The sequence below is a fragment of the Fulmarus glacialis genome, unplaced genomic scaffold, assembly GCF_000690835.1.
Source record: "Fulmarus glacialis isolate BGI_N327 unplaced genomic scaffold, ASM69083v1 scaffold27270, whole genome shotgun sequence".
NCBI lineage: Eukaryota > Metazoa > Chordata > Aves > Procellariiformes > Procellariidae > Fulmarus > Fulmarus glacialis.
Genome location: NW_009190225.1, coordinates 27411 through 43677, shown reverse-complemented (window position 1 = coordinate 43677; position 16267 = coordinate 27411). Strand labels below are relative to the sequence as shown.

General features: G+C 33.3%; 1 protein-coding gene across 1 annotated transcript in view; it reads left to right on the top strand.

Moving 5' to 3' along the window:
- LRRIQ1 (leucine-rich repeats and IQ motif containing 1) overlaps positions 1-16267 on the top strand; it is a 112901-nt gene that overhangs the window by 80374 nt on the left and 16260 nt on the right. The window contains exons 23-24 of the mRNA XM_009584910.1: positions 10703-10835; positions 12374-12434. Of these exons, the coding sequence (XP_009583205.1) occupies positions 10703-10835; positions 12374-12434 (194 nt within the window). The remainder of the gene's footprint in view (positions 1-10702; positions 10836-12373; positions 12435-16267) is intronic.

Here is a 16267-nt window from a genome sequence, read left to right as displayed (position 1 = left end):
GATTTCTTCATTCACTGAAGTAAATCATTCAAACATTCTCTGCATGGATAGAAAAAATCTGTGCCATTGTAACTATAACTGATCCAAAATCAATATAATTAAGTCAGTTCAATTCCCCTGGGGCTGAATACTCGTGAATATATGTTGGTTTCTCTAAAATTATATACTGTGTTTCAATTATTGCATTTTTCATGTGTTTACAAGCTGAAAATTTCAGCCCAATTAATCAAGAATCTATAAAAATCCTAAGCTCTTTGAGCCATATGAATTAAGAATTAACCTGGGGCAAACTGTGGTTTTGTTTTGCTTTTTTTACCTGTCCTTCTTTACAAATGGAGTTCCCTTTTTTTAATAGATCCATAAGACACTGGAATTTCATGTTGTTTATTTTCTTCCATGATGTATCAACCAATTAAGTATAACTTAATAAGAAGAATTAGTACTTTTCTGTCTATATTTATTTATAGTCACTCGTCAGTTTAGTATTTATGGTTATTTTTAAGCTGGATATAAATATATAAGAATTGTACACGCTTGGGGATTAACTCACTTTAGATGTAGAGTCTTAAGAAAAAGAACCATGTCTATCTGAGGCTTTTTTTCCATTGAATTCAATGAGCATTAAATCAAGCCTTGTTTATACAATGTTTGGCATAATGACAGGCCTGATCTTCAGTGGTACCTCTGGGTTTTACTATAAAGTAAATTAAACAGCAGCCTTGCACTTAGTCTGTGTAGACTTTGCGTGTATATTTGACAATGTAGAGTAGTTCTGCTGTTATGCATTACTGCACTGACAAAGCTGTGAATTGTTGTCACAGTACCTTCATCAAATACCAACAGGTATTTCAAGTCAACATCAGAAAGTAAGCCAGAAAGAGTTTCACCCACACAAAATAAAACACTTTTAAATTGAAAATGATGTGTATACACAATAGATAGAATAGATAACCAATTTATATGTATTCATAACTGAACTACATATTGACATTAATACAATAATTCCATTATTTCACTTTCAGTGTTACTGTGCATTGGTAAGTACCAATCACATATGGTACTCGTGTGCATCACATGTGTTGATGAACATGAGTTCTTAAAAACAAGTTCATATATTCAGATAACTATCTAGAAAAAATGTTTATTCTCAAGAGTAAACATAATAAAGACTTTTTAAAATGTATATTCCCAATCTGTGATAAAAATTACATATTTTAATTACTTGCTCATAAAAATTGTGAGACAATTATTAATGTACTGTAAAAGTCAGCTTTACCCACTAACTTTATGCTGCTCCTGAGTAATGATTTTTTTTTTTTAATACTTGGCATATGTGTCGTCTTGTCACATAGCAACCTCAATTTGTTATTTTGTGCAAGTCTTTTGTTGGGTTTAGATTTTTTGGTACCTTTCTTGTACTTTTAAGTCCCTCAGTGCAAACAAAACCTACCTTAATGGTTGTCACACTCAATACAATTTATTGTATTTTGTATTTTTTGCCCTCTTGATAGGGGACAATATAGTAGTTAGACCTCCTGTGCTTTTACAAAATGTTCCTTTGTATTTGTTTTTTTGAGAATTCCTTTGGAAGATCTGATGTCTTAAATCATTTTGCTTGGCTTATTGAATTTAGAGAAAGGTATTCCGCTGGCTTGGACTCCATAGAAGTGATAATCTTTGCTTGCTTGGGAATGCTGTTTCATTACTGAGCAACTAAGCACTTCTGTTCAAATTCTTGATTGTTTCTGTCAGTTAATCTTAAGAACTGGAATGTATAGAACTAAAATCTATCAAAAGATTCTGTAAAAAAATTTTTGATGTTAGGCATCTCTTAATTTTCTCCTGCACAATATGAAATATATTCCTCTTTTCAGTAGAGAATGTCCATTATTAGAGGGTTTATTAATTCCCAAAGATTATGAGAAAAACTAGAGATAGAGTCTGTACTAGGCAGATTTGGTGGATGAGACAGAAATTATGTGAGAGTGTAGGCGGTAAGGGTAAACAAAATAGGCTCAATCTACTTCCATCTTATTTATTCCTTACATTTACTAATGGATAACTAAGCATGGAAATGCTGAACATACCATTTCAAATTTTTGTTTTACTCCTCCTTGATTTCTTTGGTTCTTCAAGGGCTTTGACTATCCAAAGTTCTCTGGATAACTCTTGGCTATACTCCAAATTTACTTCTCAGCAGCGCTGTTGATGAAATTTGCTCATGCCGAGTGGCTGAAGCAGGTAGTATAATAGACTACAGAACACCCTGTTCATAGAAGACTACACAGAAGAATAATGTGCAAGTACAGCATAGTGCTGTAAAGTTTTTTATGTACTTTTTGAACTTGTAAAAGCCTGAGTGGATCTTGAAAAGTGCTGATTGCAGGAAGGAGTAATTTACATCAAGAACTCATCTCTTTGTGTGCACGTAGGTAGAATATCATCCCTGTAGTTTCTCCATTTTTGTAGAGTTGGCGTTTGGTTTCAGGTTTTTTTGTTTTTTAAGCAAGAACCAATGTAGTTTTTCAAACATAAAGCTATTTCATGTGATTTCCCAACCTGTACATAAAACAAGTCCGCCCTTGGGTGGCTGTACTGAGAAATGTTAGTCTGTTCTTTTTAGTTGTAATGCAGCTTCTCTCTATTTAAGTTTTGGTAACCTGAGTAAGCTCTGTGTGTGTGTGTCTGTGTCTGTGTGTGTCTGTGTGTGTGTCTCTCTGTATGTAGGTAGATGCTGAGACACTAAAATTTCCTTTATATATACTCTTTATCCTATCTGTTGTCGCTTGTTTTACGTTTATTCCTGAGTAAAATACAATCTATCTTCACTTTCACCACAGCATTAATCCAATATGAAAATTTCTGGCTATCCTAATAGTAATGCTGTTTATTATGCTATTACCACAATGTGAGAGTCCAACGTACTGTGGCTGAAGAGTTTGATGTTTGGATGTCTTCAGCACTTGTCTTAGTACAAACAAAAATACCCAGAGCAACTGATATATTTCAACTGAGTGGAGTCAGTGACTATGTAGAATTTAATCAAAAATTTAATAAATGCAAAATCATAGACTCAGTCACCAGAGCTTGCTATTTGCATTTCCAAACTTGGAAGGTTTCAAAGAAATTAGAATCTTAACATTTCCAAATGTCTGTGCAGTTTATTCTCCTGCTTTTTCTTCTGCTTTTTTTCTGCTTTTCTATGGAGAAAAATTCACAGGGCCTTTGTCATTCACTGAGGTTAAAATAAATAACCATAACTGTATGTTTAATTCCAGTATTAAATGACTGCTGTAGCATTCTGAAGAAATAAACCAATTTTGCTTATTTCCTTGATAAGAATGTGTTTGAACAGTCGTCTACATAGGTCTAAATGGAATGGTTTAAATGGTGCAATATTAACCAGTTTAGTCAAATGGCTTATTTTTTTTAAAGAAATAATTCTTTATTTGGTGGACAAGGGAATCTCATACAATTTGTTAGAGAGTGTGACCTGTGTTAAGCTAGTGCACTACTGTTCCTTTATTTTTTCTTCCCATTTCTATGACTTATTTTTAATTGATCCAAGCAACCTATTTTTACATTAGTCTTGTTATTAGCCCTCCACTATTCAATCCCTATATCTTTCCCCAAATAGCTCTTCAAGTTCTTATCCCAAGATTCACTGCCTGAATCAGATCAGAACAGTCATAAATTAGCAGAAAATGAAATCAGCAGTTGCATGTGTGGCAGCTTCCTGTACACACCTCACGTGAAATATTTCCTTAGGTTTATAGATCAACTCAGAAAGGTGTTGTATGTCTTAGGAAATATCATTATATGAAACTGATATTGTTATGAAGGAAATTATAGAAGACAAATGAGAAATTGTGTTTAACCTAAATGGAGGAGAATAGAAAGTGGTGACAGCCCATAAAAGTTGCGAAAGTTGGATAAATTGGAATGAACAGTGTTTAATGCTGCCTTGAAGTCAGTGCCAGGAAAGTGAAGCTTATGAAGAAATTCAAAGGAAAATGTACCATGTTCACAAGAAGAGTAAAAGACGAGCAATTTAGTATGGAGTAGCAGTTTGCAATGTATTTGTGTGATCAGAGGGTTGCAGTGAAAGAGATTCAATAATCAGGAAATACTGGGAGAGCTTCATTCACACTGTCATGATATGAATAGAGTGAAATAACTTTAAATGAGGTGTCTTGAAAGTACACCATTGAAGATTAAGTAAGACTTGGATTTGCCTCAATGTGGGGAAAGGAACAAATTGAGCATAACCAATAAGCTAGGGATAAGTACTAATTACTACTGATAAATAGTAGCAGTGGTGTATTCTGCAGAGGCAGGAACACGTAGCAAAATAGAAAAGAATGTGTGGGAAGTATGAAATCCTGTTTTCCTTGAGTTCAGAAGCTGAAAACCACAGTTTCAGTGGTTTAGGAATCCCAATGAAAGGGTTCAGCTTTTACATAATCTAACAATAAGACATCAAAGAGATAACACAAAAAGCACAGGCTGAAATGTAGTAACTACGGAAACAGGATGAACTAAGTAGGTGAAGCTTTATTACTGTTGTTAATCACCCAGAAATAGAGTACAGTGTAAAAGATAGAAGAAGATACAGCAGAAGAATAGAAATTAAAACAGGGAGAGAAAGGATAGCCAAAATAAAGATATGGTCTTAACTGAGAGTGTGATGAATACTTGGATTTGGTGCAGGAAGAATGAGTGTGAGAGTGAGGTCAAGAACAGTCATGTGGTAAAAAGGAGATGATTACAATAGCAGATGAAGAGATTACAGAAGAGAAGGTTTGCAGATGGAATAGTAATATAGTAGACCTTATTTATAGTCTGAAAAAAATCTGAAATACCTGGTGAAAAGAGAAAAAGGGCACAAGTTTTAGAAAAAAACCTCAGAAATATTTTTTTTCCTTTCACTGATTGCTTTTATAATTTTTGAAAGACGTGCTCTTGTAAGTTGATCAGCACTCCCATGTTCAAAACTCCTTGTGATGTAATTGATAATGCATTTTTAAGCGTCAAGAAATTTTGCATGTCATAACCTGATGTGGTATTCTTTTGAAAAAATTCTATTTCATCTTTTATTCAGCTGTGAACTCACTCAGACACTGCTATAAATATTTGTATTATTTCATTCATTCTAGTCCTAGAGACGGAAGTTGATTTAGTCAAAAGTTACTCAGATGAAAAAGTAACATCTAAAATTAACTAATCTGTACAGTATAGCTATGTCACAAAGTTTCTGTGTTTGTAAGGTAGAAATGTATGTGTTTTACTATCTGAAAATTCCAGACCTGAGTGGTAGATAAACTAAAATTGTCTAGAGATACTATAATTTTAAGTGAAAAAAACTCGTATGAATTACTGCCACATGATACTACCAACTGTCTGGAAGTCTTATATATATTGCTACTATAAATGTATTCACTGAATACCTGTGAGCATGCTAAAGACCACACTAAATACCATTCTTTTTCCAAAACCAGTATTTTGGGCATGTAGTGATTGCTATGTAATGCTTAGGTGTATTTAGTGACTTCTGACAAAGTAGACTTCTGCCAAATGTGTCAAGCTTTTTGTGGAAGAGGAGAAATTCCTTTCATTTCTCTTACATTTTGCTATAAATTTCTGGATGGGTTTGGGGGTGGAGTTGGGGGGGATTGTTGTGGGGTTTTTTTATTATTGTTATTTTCCTGTCTGTTTCCAAATTCTTCCCTTGGTAGGAATGTTATTACTCATGTTGTTCTTGCTTTCTGTTCTGTGTGCATTATACAGATTTTGACAGAAATAATGCCATTTTGTTTGTGGACTAACATGGAGAAAATGAGAAAAAAAGTTGGATTTTAGGTTTGGGATTTCAAGATTATTTATTAATGTGTATTATAACATGGACTCGGTGATCTTAAAGGTCTTTTCCAACCTAAACGATTCTATAACATAACTTTATAGAATACATAGGAGAAATTATAAAAATCCTCGGTATATACAATTTTAATTTTCTTTCAGAATAATCTTTTTATAGAGTTTGTACACTCATACACAGACTCACATGCACACCCCCTCATGATACATATTGCTCACCAGTAATGTATACCAGTATACTGACAGATAAGAAAAATTTCAATGTATTAATAGCATACATATAAGTTTTATACCCAATCATCTCAGCTACTTAATTCCTTTATTGAGAGCACCATTTCGAGAATACATATTGAGAAAATTAACTCTGGTCACATATTTTTTATATTAAGGGAGGAAAACTTAGAATGCTGAAGAAATTTCAAGCCCTTCTTTCACGTTGTAGGTCTTAGTTTTCTTAGGGACTTACTTTATTTGCATTGTACTCTGTATGAAGCAAGTTTTGAAGTGAATTAAATCACCCTCTAAACACAAAATTTAACTAAGAGGTTGGATACAGTGCAGACTTCTCTACACATTTCTCTGTTTCAAGAAACATATGACATATTAAAGTTAGACCTTTTATCTTCCCATCATCAACAAATAGATCTGAAAAAAAAAATCACTGTGTTGAATCAGGTTCTTCAGCATCCTCTTGCATATAAATTGACAAAGAGTTGAGTAGCTAACTGGGATTTACAACAATCAAGATCGGTGTTTCCTGGGCATAGAATCTGAAAACTAAAATGCAGAATCTGAAAGATCACCCTGAATGTAGACATTATGTAACCATCTTCCTTCTTTTTGTATACTGGCTTGCTGTTAAGAACAGTTGCCCTTGCACTGGGGAACATGGGTATGAGGTACTGCTTAGGCAGTGGGAAACATAGGTTGCAGGTACTCTTTAGCCTGGTGAGATTTGAATCTCTGGCTTCCACATGCCAAGCTATTCCCTTTGGGTATGTTTCAATGCTCTTTTTAAAGCTGACTGTTACAGCTGAGGGCACAAGATACATCAATCTTGAAGAAAAACCTGTGAGAAGAAAACTGACTTTATATAGAACTTAGGGCACTTCACCAGTAGTAGTTCACAGATTCTTAGCCCTTTTCCTTTAACTGACTTAATGGATTATCCAGAGATAGTCTAATTTAAAGTACATAAGTAACACCCATATTGTAAACTGAACATGAGTCGTGCTGTCTCAGAGCATGCCAAGAAAACGAATTTGACAGACGGAGGATGACATTTTTCTGGATCCTGAAATTCAGGTTCTTATGGGTTTGCATATTGATTTGGGGACCTAGAAAAGAATTTGTTATTTTCCTGAATGTTCAGTTCCAAGGACATTTCAGGTGCCCAGGCTCTTCCTTATAAGTTCTCTCCACTTAGATGCGCAAATTCTGTAGGAAAATGGCAGTAGGTGCCCCTGAAAGCTGCATTGGATCTGGCCTAAGTACACAGTGGATGGATTAATTGGCAACACCTAAAAATCATTACTGTATTTATGCCAAATGTAAGACTATTCCAATCTTAAATTATTAACGTGTGTGTCATGTAAAAAAAGTTGAAAAGATTGAAAGCTTAGAAGTGATAATCTAATGAGAGTATGATACTTTAAATACCTCTGTGATTAATTTTGGTTTTGACGGAATTATGCCTTCTTTGATGTATTCCTTTTTTCTTTGATATTGTAAGAGTTGTCTGGGTTTAACAATTAAAGATTATAGGTCTGATCCATTTCAAAGATGCAGAATGCTTACAGCTCTTTGGAACTTATGTGGAATTTGTGAGTGTTAGTAGTTCTACAAAATCAGGTCCAGGTTTTTAAAAAACCCAGAGCCCTAATTTAAGAAAGCTATCAAGCAAATGTATGTTAATGATACTGATACACCAGATCCTCAAACACATGATGTTCATAAGTGGAACAGAAAAGTGATAATGCTGTGTTTTAATTCATAACATAGTATTTTTTCATAAGAACTAAAAAGAGAGATGTTACTATTAAAGAGTAAGAATATCGGTATGTTCCAAATAAGAAAATAGAATACAGTTTTCTGCAGCATTATTAAACAAATTATTGAACAGTGTCTGCCCATTTGAGAAAAAAAGCCACTATTAACACTAATGTGGAACAAGAATACTCTGTTTAATAACAGATATAATTTTAAGGAAGAAAACGCTATTGTGTGCACTTTTATCTTGGTCACTTTCCTGTTTCAATAACGTCTCAATAATTCACATGCAAAAATAAATTAAAATAAATAAAAAATAAAATTTTATTAAATAAAACCAGTTGTGTTTCAGACATAATTCAGTCAAAAATTCAAAATGCAACTAAGGCAAATTATTAACAATCATTTTGGGAAAATAACTTGCCGAGTCATTTTTTTGTAAGTTTTATCATAGCTTATTGTATGTGCATCTTCTTTTGACCATCACTGACACACAGACTCAGACATGAACTTCTAATACTGGTTTTAAATCCCTACATAAATTTCCCTTTTAATGGAGGAAAAGGTAAAAAACATTTTAGTAAATGCATAAATAATACTGACCCTTTTAATAGGAAGAAGTAATTCTCCTGAGAAAGATGGTAATACTGGACCAATACTGTATTTACTTTTCTGTAAATACAGATAAGAAGAAAGCTAAAGATAATGTCTTGGGGAATTATTTCTCATTGGAGAAGATATGCTGAAAAGCAGAAGGCTCAATCTCCAGGACTGCTCTTACGAAGTCATGCAGAATGTTTCTTACTGCTGTTATAAATCAGCATCTTCTTCATCTGGAGAGCTATAAGGGTACCAGTGTAGCTGCAGACTTGGAACCTATAAACTTTCAAAATTTAAAGGTCGGAAAGCTGTACTGAACCAGGAACAGGGGAAGGCAATATCATAAACTTATAAAAGAAGAAATGGCTCCCACTTTAATCAAGGAAGGTGATGAACTCTGTAATTAAGACTCTTTATATTTTAATATTTGGCACTGATTGAGCAGTTCACTGCTTGATCTTTTTACTCAGCCCTCACAACCTCATTTGGGTAGATACAGTGACTCTCCATCCAAGCTTTTCATTTTCTGTCTTCCTAAGGAGGTAAATGAGAGTTCTTTACATCAACTGAGGATAAATTCTTGTGCCTAAGTTCTAGTCTGTGAGTCACTAGCAAGACATACATGACTTCATATTCTGGACCAGGACCTTGCCTAATTTTAATAGGTTAATTATGCATGTGGCAGTTGAACACATTCAGCCCAGGGAATGGATTTGGTTTGAATAAAGATTCTCTATACCAAGATAAATGGAGAGCACAATCAAAAGACATTTGTATTTCAGACTATGAAATGAGAAGTTATGATACTTTAACAATATTCCCTTAGAGCTAGAAGATTAAAGCAATGAGCTCACTGTAAAGCCAGGTAAAATGTAAGTGAGGAACTACATTTTGCAGCTTACACAAAGTATATTATCATTTTACAAAAGGAAAAGTTTAAAAATACTACAGGTAATGTAGCAAACCTCTTATAAAGGTGAGTTGGTGAATAGCCTGTAACTTCAATTTATGTTGTCAAACCATGAATGAAAACTAAGGCTTAAAATATGAGGAAACCATTCACCTCAAAGGCAGTTCTGACATCCCCCCATCTCCCCCCTTTATTGATAGTTAAATCATTCATAGTGGGCAAATAGACTTGATACAAAGTGGAGTGACCTACATTCTTTGTTGGTTGAAGTGCAAAAGGACAGGTGTGCTCCTATGGTTTACTAAGCAACTTCTAGTAGCTGTTGAATTTACCTATCACTGAAATAAAAATCTTTGAAAGGAAAAAAGGAATAATCAGCAAGAGGGAAGATAACTCAATGTCATCTGAAATGAGATTAAAGAGAAAAACAAAATACTTCTGTACAAAAAAAAAGTTCTCTGATGTCTCATAAAAGCCCTGAGTCAAAGGTGCCAAAAAGCCATAACCTATAAAGTTGATATATAAGAACAGAAAATAAAAAGTTATTCTAATCCATGAATGTCCCCATGCAACAATGATGCTTCCTCTGCAGGCTCTTCCAATTCTCCCATCCTCTTCCTTATGCCTCAAAACGTATCTGGTATTCACCAGAATGGTCCCAAAAACTGAAGGATCTCCAGAATTGTACAGCTTTTTTTCATAAGGTCGCTATTTTATTCTCTGTCTTTGGGTGTCTTTTGTGATCCAAAAGTAGGTAGTCATTTGTGAAAAATAATTTCATTTGTGTATGCGATTGCTTTGAAATCCAGTATCAGAAAGTGGCATTAAAGTGTCTTAATAAATCATATCAGTAAAAGATAGATAGAGGAATAAGATTGCCATGTGTCCGCTCTTGCATATAATGGTGATTTTTTTAATCTTATAGATTGGTAAATAGAATTATAAATATACATGAATGTGTATTTTTAAGCATAGGGATAGCACAGTAAGCAACATTCACAGATCCTATGACAAGCAATTTATATATTATATGTATTTCCATATATATTTCAGAATAAAGGAGAATCTTATTTCCCAATAAAAAGGAATTTATTCAGAAGGCCAATATTTAATCCCAAAAGATAAAATAAACCATAAAATTCAAAATTAACTTAAAAGTATTTCTCAAATGTATGTGAAGAAATTCAAGTTAGTTGGACTCTTTGCAAGAAGAGGAAGTAATTGCCTTTTTTCTTTTGTAAATGCTCAAAGTTTATCATCTGGGGAATCTTTAAAAAATGATATTTTAAAATAATAATGAAAGACAGGAATATTTTTTTTCCTCCCCAGGTAAAGAAGAAGGATTTTCTCAGCTGGATACTACTTTAGATGAGAAATTACAAAGGAGAAAAGACTTTACATACCAGTGGCTTCATACACAGCTTTTGGATTATGGAGCAGCCAGTTCCAAAGATATGAGGTGGTGAGGTCATTGCCTTTAAATTAGGGTGTTTTTTTTTTATTTTAAATTTATCTTGTAAAGTGAAACCTAGGTTAATAGTTCTAAAACAAACACGACTTTGTAGCTAGCAGACAGTATACCATATTTCCGGGTCCCAAAGAATTGGTTTAGCAGTTGTTATACAGATACTTCTTCCACAGTGATAATGAAATGATGCACAGTGCAGAATCTTATAATAAATATCTACATAGCTTTATGCTAGCAATGCAGTGTTTTTTGTATTGTAAAGAGTATAGAAAAAAGTGCTTATTCATCATATATTTTATAACTTTATTGGTTTATATTATGGTTTTATGTAATTAGATCAACTGTAACATTACCTATATTGTTAGATTTGATTAAGGAAGTAAAAAACTTTTTAACTAGATAGTATGTGTTTATATTTTGTCTTCAACACATAAACCCAACTTTTACATCTTCATAGTATACTTTAGTAAAATGTTGTAAACATGTTCCTTCTATATTTAATTTTCGTTATTAAACAGGTAAAATATCAATACAGTTAAAGAAAAGGTTAATCTTATTCCCTAAACTAATATGAAGACATAGTAAGTATATTTTAGTCATAAATTCAATATAAACCATTGATATCTTAGTGAAGTCATTAGTAGACCCAATGCCAAGCACCTCTAATAAAACCAAACAAGGTGTCAGTAGGCAAGCAATGGATTTAGTGTAAGCATTTTAACTTTATTTTCATTAAAAATGTATTTAATTTGTAATAAAATGGACTGCATATTGTTATGTTTTGTACGGAAAAATATTCCACTTTTCTAAATTGCATCAATGACTGTAGGAAGTATATGCAGCACATATTCCTTAGAAAATATTTATCTGTCAGTCATGTTCCGTAATAGTGAAACACTCCAAGTGTTTGTTTAAGATAACTGTCATGACTTTTAATTTGAATGAAAACACTGGAATAGAACATGTAGTGATGTTTGAAAGTAAGAAGGCACGGAAATTTATAGAAGAATTCTTTAAAATGTTACTATGTTACCTCTGCAGGTGTGTACTATGCATTAGTATTTGTACTGACATTTTTTAAGATTATGATACCATTTTTGAATGTGGCAAAAGTCCCACTGATCTCCATTGGAACATCATTGGTAGACTGTTTAGAAAAGCTAATACATTTATGTAACGTGACAACTGATTTGACTATAATTTATGTCAGTACATGCAAAAATTCATGCATGGTTGCATTTATTGACATTTACATTTTTAAATTAATATTCTATTGTAGCAATAAACAATATTAGTTGTTAAGAATTTCTTGATTTTAACGTTAAATGCAAATATTTTAATATTAATTACTCTGATTCTTTAATATTACCAATTAATGCTAATTAGTCCCATACATGTTAAACATGGAATTATTTTAAATAGTATCATTTCTACTTAAGCAGGAGTGTTTCCAGGAAAAGATTCTGTCCAGGTATTTTAGTGAACCCAGTAGAGTGGGATTTATTGAAATTTCTATTCTACATTTTTCCCAGCTGTCGTTTTTTGCCTGAGTTAGATCCTGTGATACGTGACAGTAGACAAGTACAACTTGTGGTAAGAACTTGTTTCCTTGTGGGATTTTGCAGAATTCAGCTATGCCTTCATGGTGTTTTCAAATGCATACTTGGTGTAAAAACAACCAGGAGGTTTTTTTGATTGAATATAATTCTTTAATGTTGTCTTTATTTGGCAATCACGTCGCCCATTGATGGAGATCAGAAGAAAATGTTTTAGCACAAGAACCCATGTGTGTACATAGGGTTCTAGTTTCATAATCTGATACTGGTTTTGTTTTTAAGACATCAAATGCTACTGTGTGTTTTTTAAAGCTTCTAAATCAACCTTTTAAAAAATGTTTACAAAAAATTAAATATGGTTCAGCACTAATTACATTATTGACTGAAAACATGTATTCCTGTCTATCAGACAAGTTTAAATGTTCTTAAATTCTGTAAGTCACATACCTAAATCATTCTAATATGCCCACAGTGTCATTTATTAAAAGACAGTAAGTTGGACTAGTATATTAATAAGGTGACATTAAAAACAATGTGTAAAATCAGTCCCTACAATTTCTTTTGTATAGTTTTTTTACGGCATAAAATGCCCTCTACTCTTTCCATGATTCATTCTTTTTTTGCAGCATTTAAAAAAATGTTGTATTTTCTGAAATGGGTAGTTCTGTAGGTTGGCAGGAGGGAGAATATGAGCGATTTAGCACCCTGAAGATTTACAAAATAAAAAGGCTCAGTGTCAGAGATACCCAAAGGTTCCTTTGATAGTGAGCAGTGTTATGATGCCTACAGGCCAATTTATACTGTATAAATATATATATATACACACACTATACATTTTATTGCCAAATTAGCAATATTCTTGTTGATGGAATTATGTGGGGGCAAAACTTACAAACTACACAGAATTAGTGTCTTATATTCATATACATAATGTAAGATGTTGCATAAAAAGTATTTCCCAGTTAGATGATGTGTCATATGCCTCATTCTGTACTCTGAGCAACCTTGGCCCTTTCTAACCTCTGTCTTCCTTAGCTTTACCACCTATGCAGTGTGCATGTTTTGGAAACGCTTCCATAAACTCTTCTAAAATTCCCTGTTGAAAAAATGCTTTTAAAACTTAGATGTTGCTATTACTGTTTTCTTTAAGTCAGATTTTGTCAAAGATTTTTCTCTGGTGTGGGTTGTGTCCAGTTCTTAGGTTGCTGTTAAAGTTTAGTGGCTGAAATCATGAACCAGGCGACCATTGTGATGGGTTTTGGTTGCAGCAGCACTACTAGTTATTTGTTAGGTAAAGTCTAAAAGAATAATTGCTCTAATTTGAGCAAATCATAATCTAATAATGTTATCTAAATTACACATTATGTAATTATCGGTAAGCATATGTGCACATAGGTAGATTGAATCTTATTTACAGTAAGCAGTTCTGTCCACAAAATACTGCTGCAATCCCGCAACAGTATTATGTGGTGTGCCCACATAACTGGCAATGTTATGCGATTGTCACAGCCTGTGCCACATAATTACATAGCTGTTCCACATGAATGAAATACAGAGAAAAATGCAATAGAAGGTCAAAAAATAGAAAAAGGAATAAAATGTATCTCTAATGCAGAAAGCAGTACTATATAGGCAATGAAATAATGTGGTCTGTACACATAGAAGACTGGAGAATTATGGGTTTAAAATTTGTATGGGTTCTCTTAACATTTAAAGGTTGAAATGTGAAATGTGAACATACTCCTAATGCTTTTGCACTGTAAATCAGTAAAAAGCTATGAAATCATGACAGAAATGAAGTTAACACTTAGCTGCAATCATTATCAAAAAGTAAGAACAGTTCTGGTAAACTGAAAGAAAGAGGAAAATATACATTTAAAAAAAAAAAAAAAAAGGGATAATTAGAAGAGGAAAGCATTCCTGGGCATTTCTAGTAGTTTATTCATGTGTCTTATGCTCGATCATAAAGTTTCCTGATGTGTAATAGGATCCCTAATTTGTATGTGTTACATAAGCCTGCATTCTGAAAGAACTAGATTAATATAATTTTCTAACTGATATTTGTGCACATTCCAAGAATTTAAGACATTCTTTTTCATGGATACAAAATGGTATTTCAATGGTTGCATATTAACAATAAAATCTTAGCCCTTCTCATTGGGGAATAAACCCTAGATAGTAACCTCCAGTAAATCTAAGACCTTATTATGTTAATTTTGATGATTTTGCTTGCTACTACTACTACATAAATGCTTAGGAAGGCATGCTGACTTAAAGTTTAAACTGGGCACCTGATATTAATACGATTTTGCTGAATGACAAGTAGGATAGACTTCCTGATTCATCTTTATATGTAGTTTAAGTTACCTACATGGTAAATTTGCCATTAATCAGTATCTCCAAATCATTAAGATATAACCTGAATTTAAAAGCACTTTTTACCTCAGAAAGTTACAGAATATCTTGATAATTTAACATAGGAACAGACAAGTATTCAGATGCAGAGCTGTATTCAAGGCAAAGCCTCCTCCTCATTGAAATTAAATTCCAATTAATTGTAAAAAAAAGGTTTGTAGTAATAAAACTAAGGGCAAAAAGTCTGAAGAGTTAAGTATGGTGATCACTACAGATGGATGTCCAATACTGCACTCTATGAAAAAGTGTACCAGTATCTTAAATTTCTTCCAAATTTTTGGCTCTAAGCTATAAATGTAAAAGGGAAGGTTTTAATTAGCTACAGAGGACTTTCAATCAGGTTCTTTACAAACCTGAAATTAAGTTTGCTCCAGTGATTAATACAACCTTAAATATTACTCTAACTGCAATTGGGTGAAAATACTTATCTTTATTTAAAAAAAAAAAAAAAAATTTTACATCAGAGAGCCAGACAGCCCTGTTAAAATCTAGCATAGAACACTGAATATTGTTGTCTACAAGATCTGAAGCCTCAGATTCTATGATGATAAGGATTGCATAATAACTCTATGGAAAGGTTAGTTGTTTAAAATACTGTGGCCTCCTGGGTCTTTGGGATTTGGGACATTAGAAAACTTCTGCTGTGTGTTGAAACAGGTTGGATGGAAATGAGAATGATCAATTCTATTGGTTTGAATCTCTCTGAGCATCCCAATGATTGCATTATTTCTACTAAGGAAAGACTAAAAGCTTTCTGTTTAAAGATCTTGGACATATGGGGCTCTCACAAGCTTAAAGTGACTGTAAATATTAAGGCCAAAACCATAAAGAGTTGGTAGGATAAAACTGTTACTCTTTTCAAAGTTTCTTGACACTGCTGTGGAAGAGAAAATAAAATATTGATGTTAGCAGCAATAATGCAGCCTGCTACCTGTGCAAAGCAAAACTTTAAAATCACGGTCATTAAACATATAAAAGGCAAACATCAGAAAACAAGAGAGAAACTTTCTGTGCTGACACAAAGGGTACGCAGTCACTAAGGAAGAGCATAAAATCTCTGTATCTTTGGAGTTGTTGGTTTGAAAATGCATGAACTTTTTAATGAATTTTACATTAAACAGTGACTGGGTAAAGACAAAGAAATGAAACAGGTCTCCATTTCATCTGAATTCTCTAAGTTAGACTGGACTACAAAGCCTGTCTGCATTGGTGCAATGCTGCTCTTGGTACAGTGAGCTGGTTTGAACAGGAAATCTGGAGATCGTCTCCTCCAGAATAGCCTACAACTTTATAGTAATGGCATTTTCCTGAGAAAAAGGGAGCTGCAGGCTTCAACCCCCCGAGGAAAGAGTTGAGACCCAGTCTCTCGATTCCTGATTGAGCAGTCTAGCTACTATGATACTATGCAAAACTTTGGTGACATTACCACTAGCATAGTCTTTCCTTTTTTGTTGT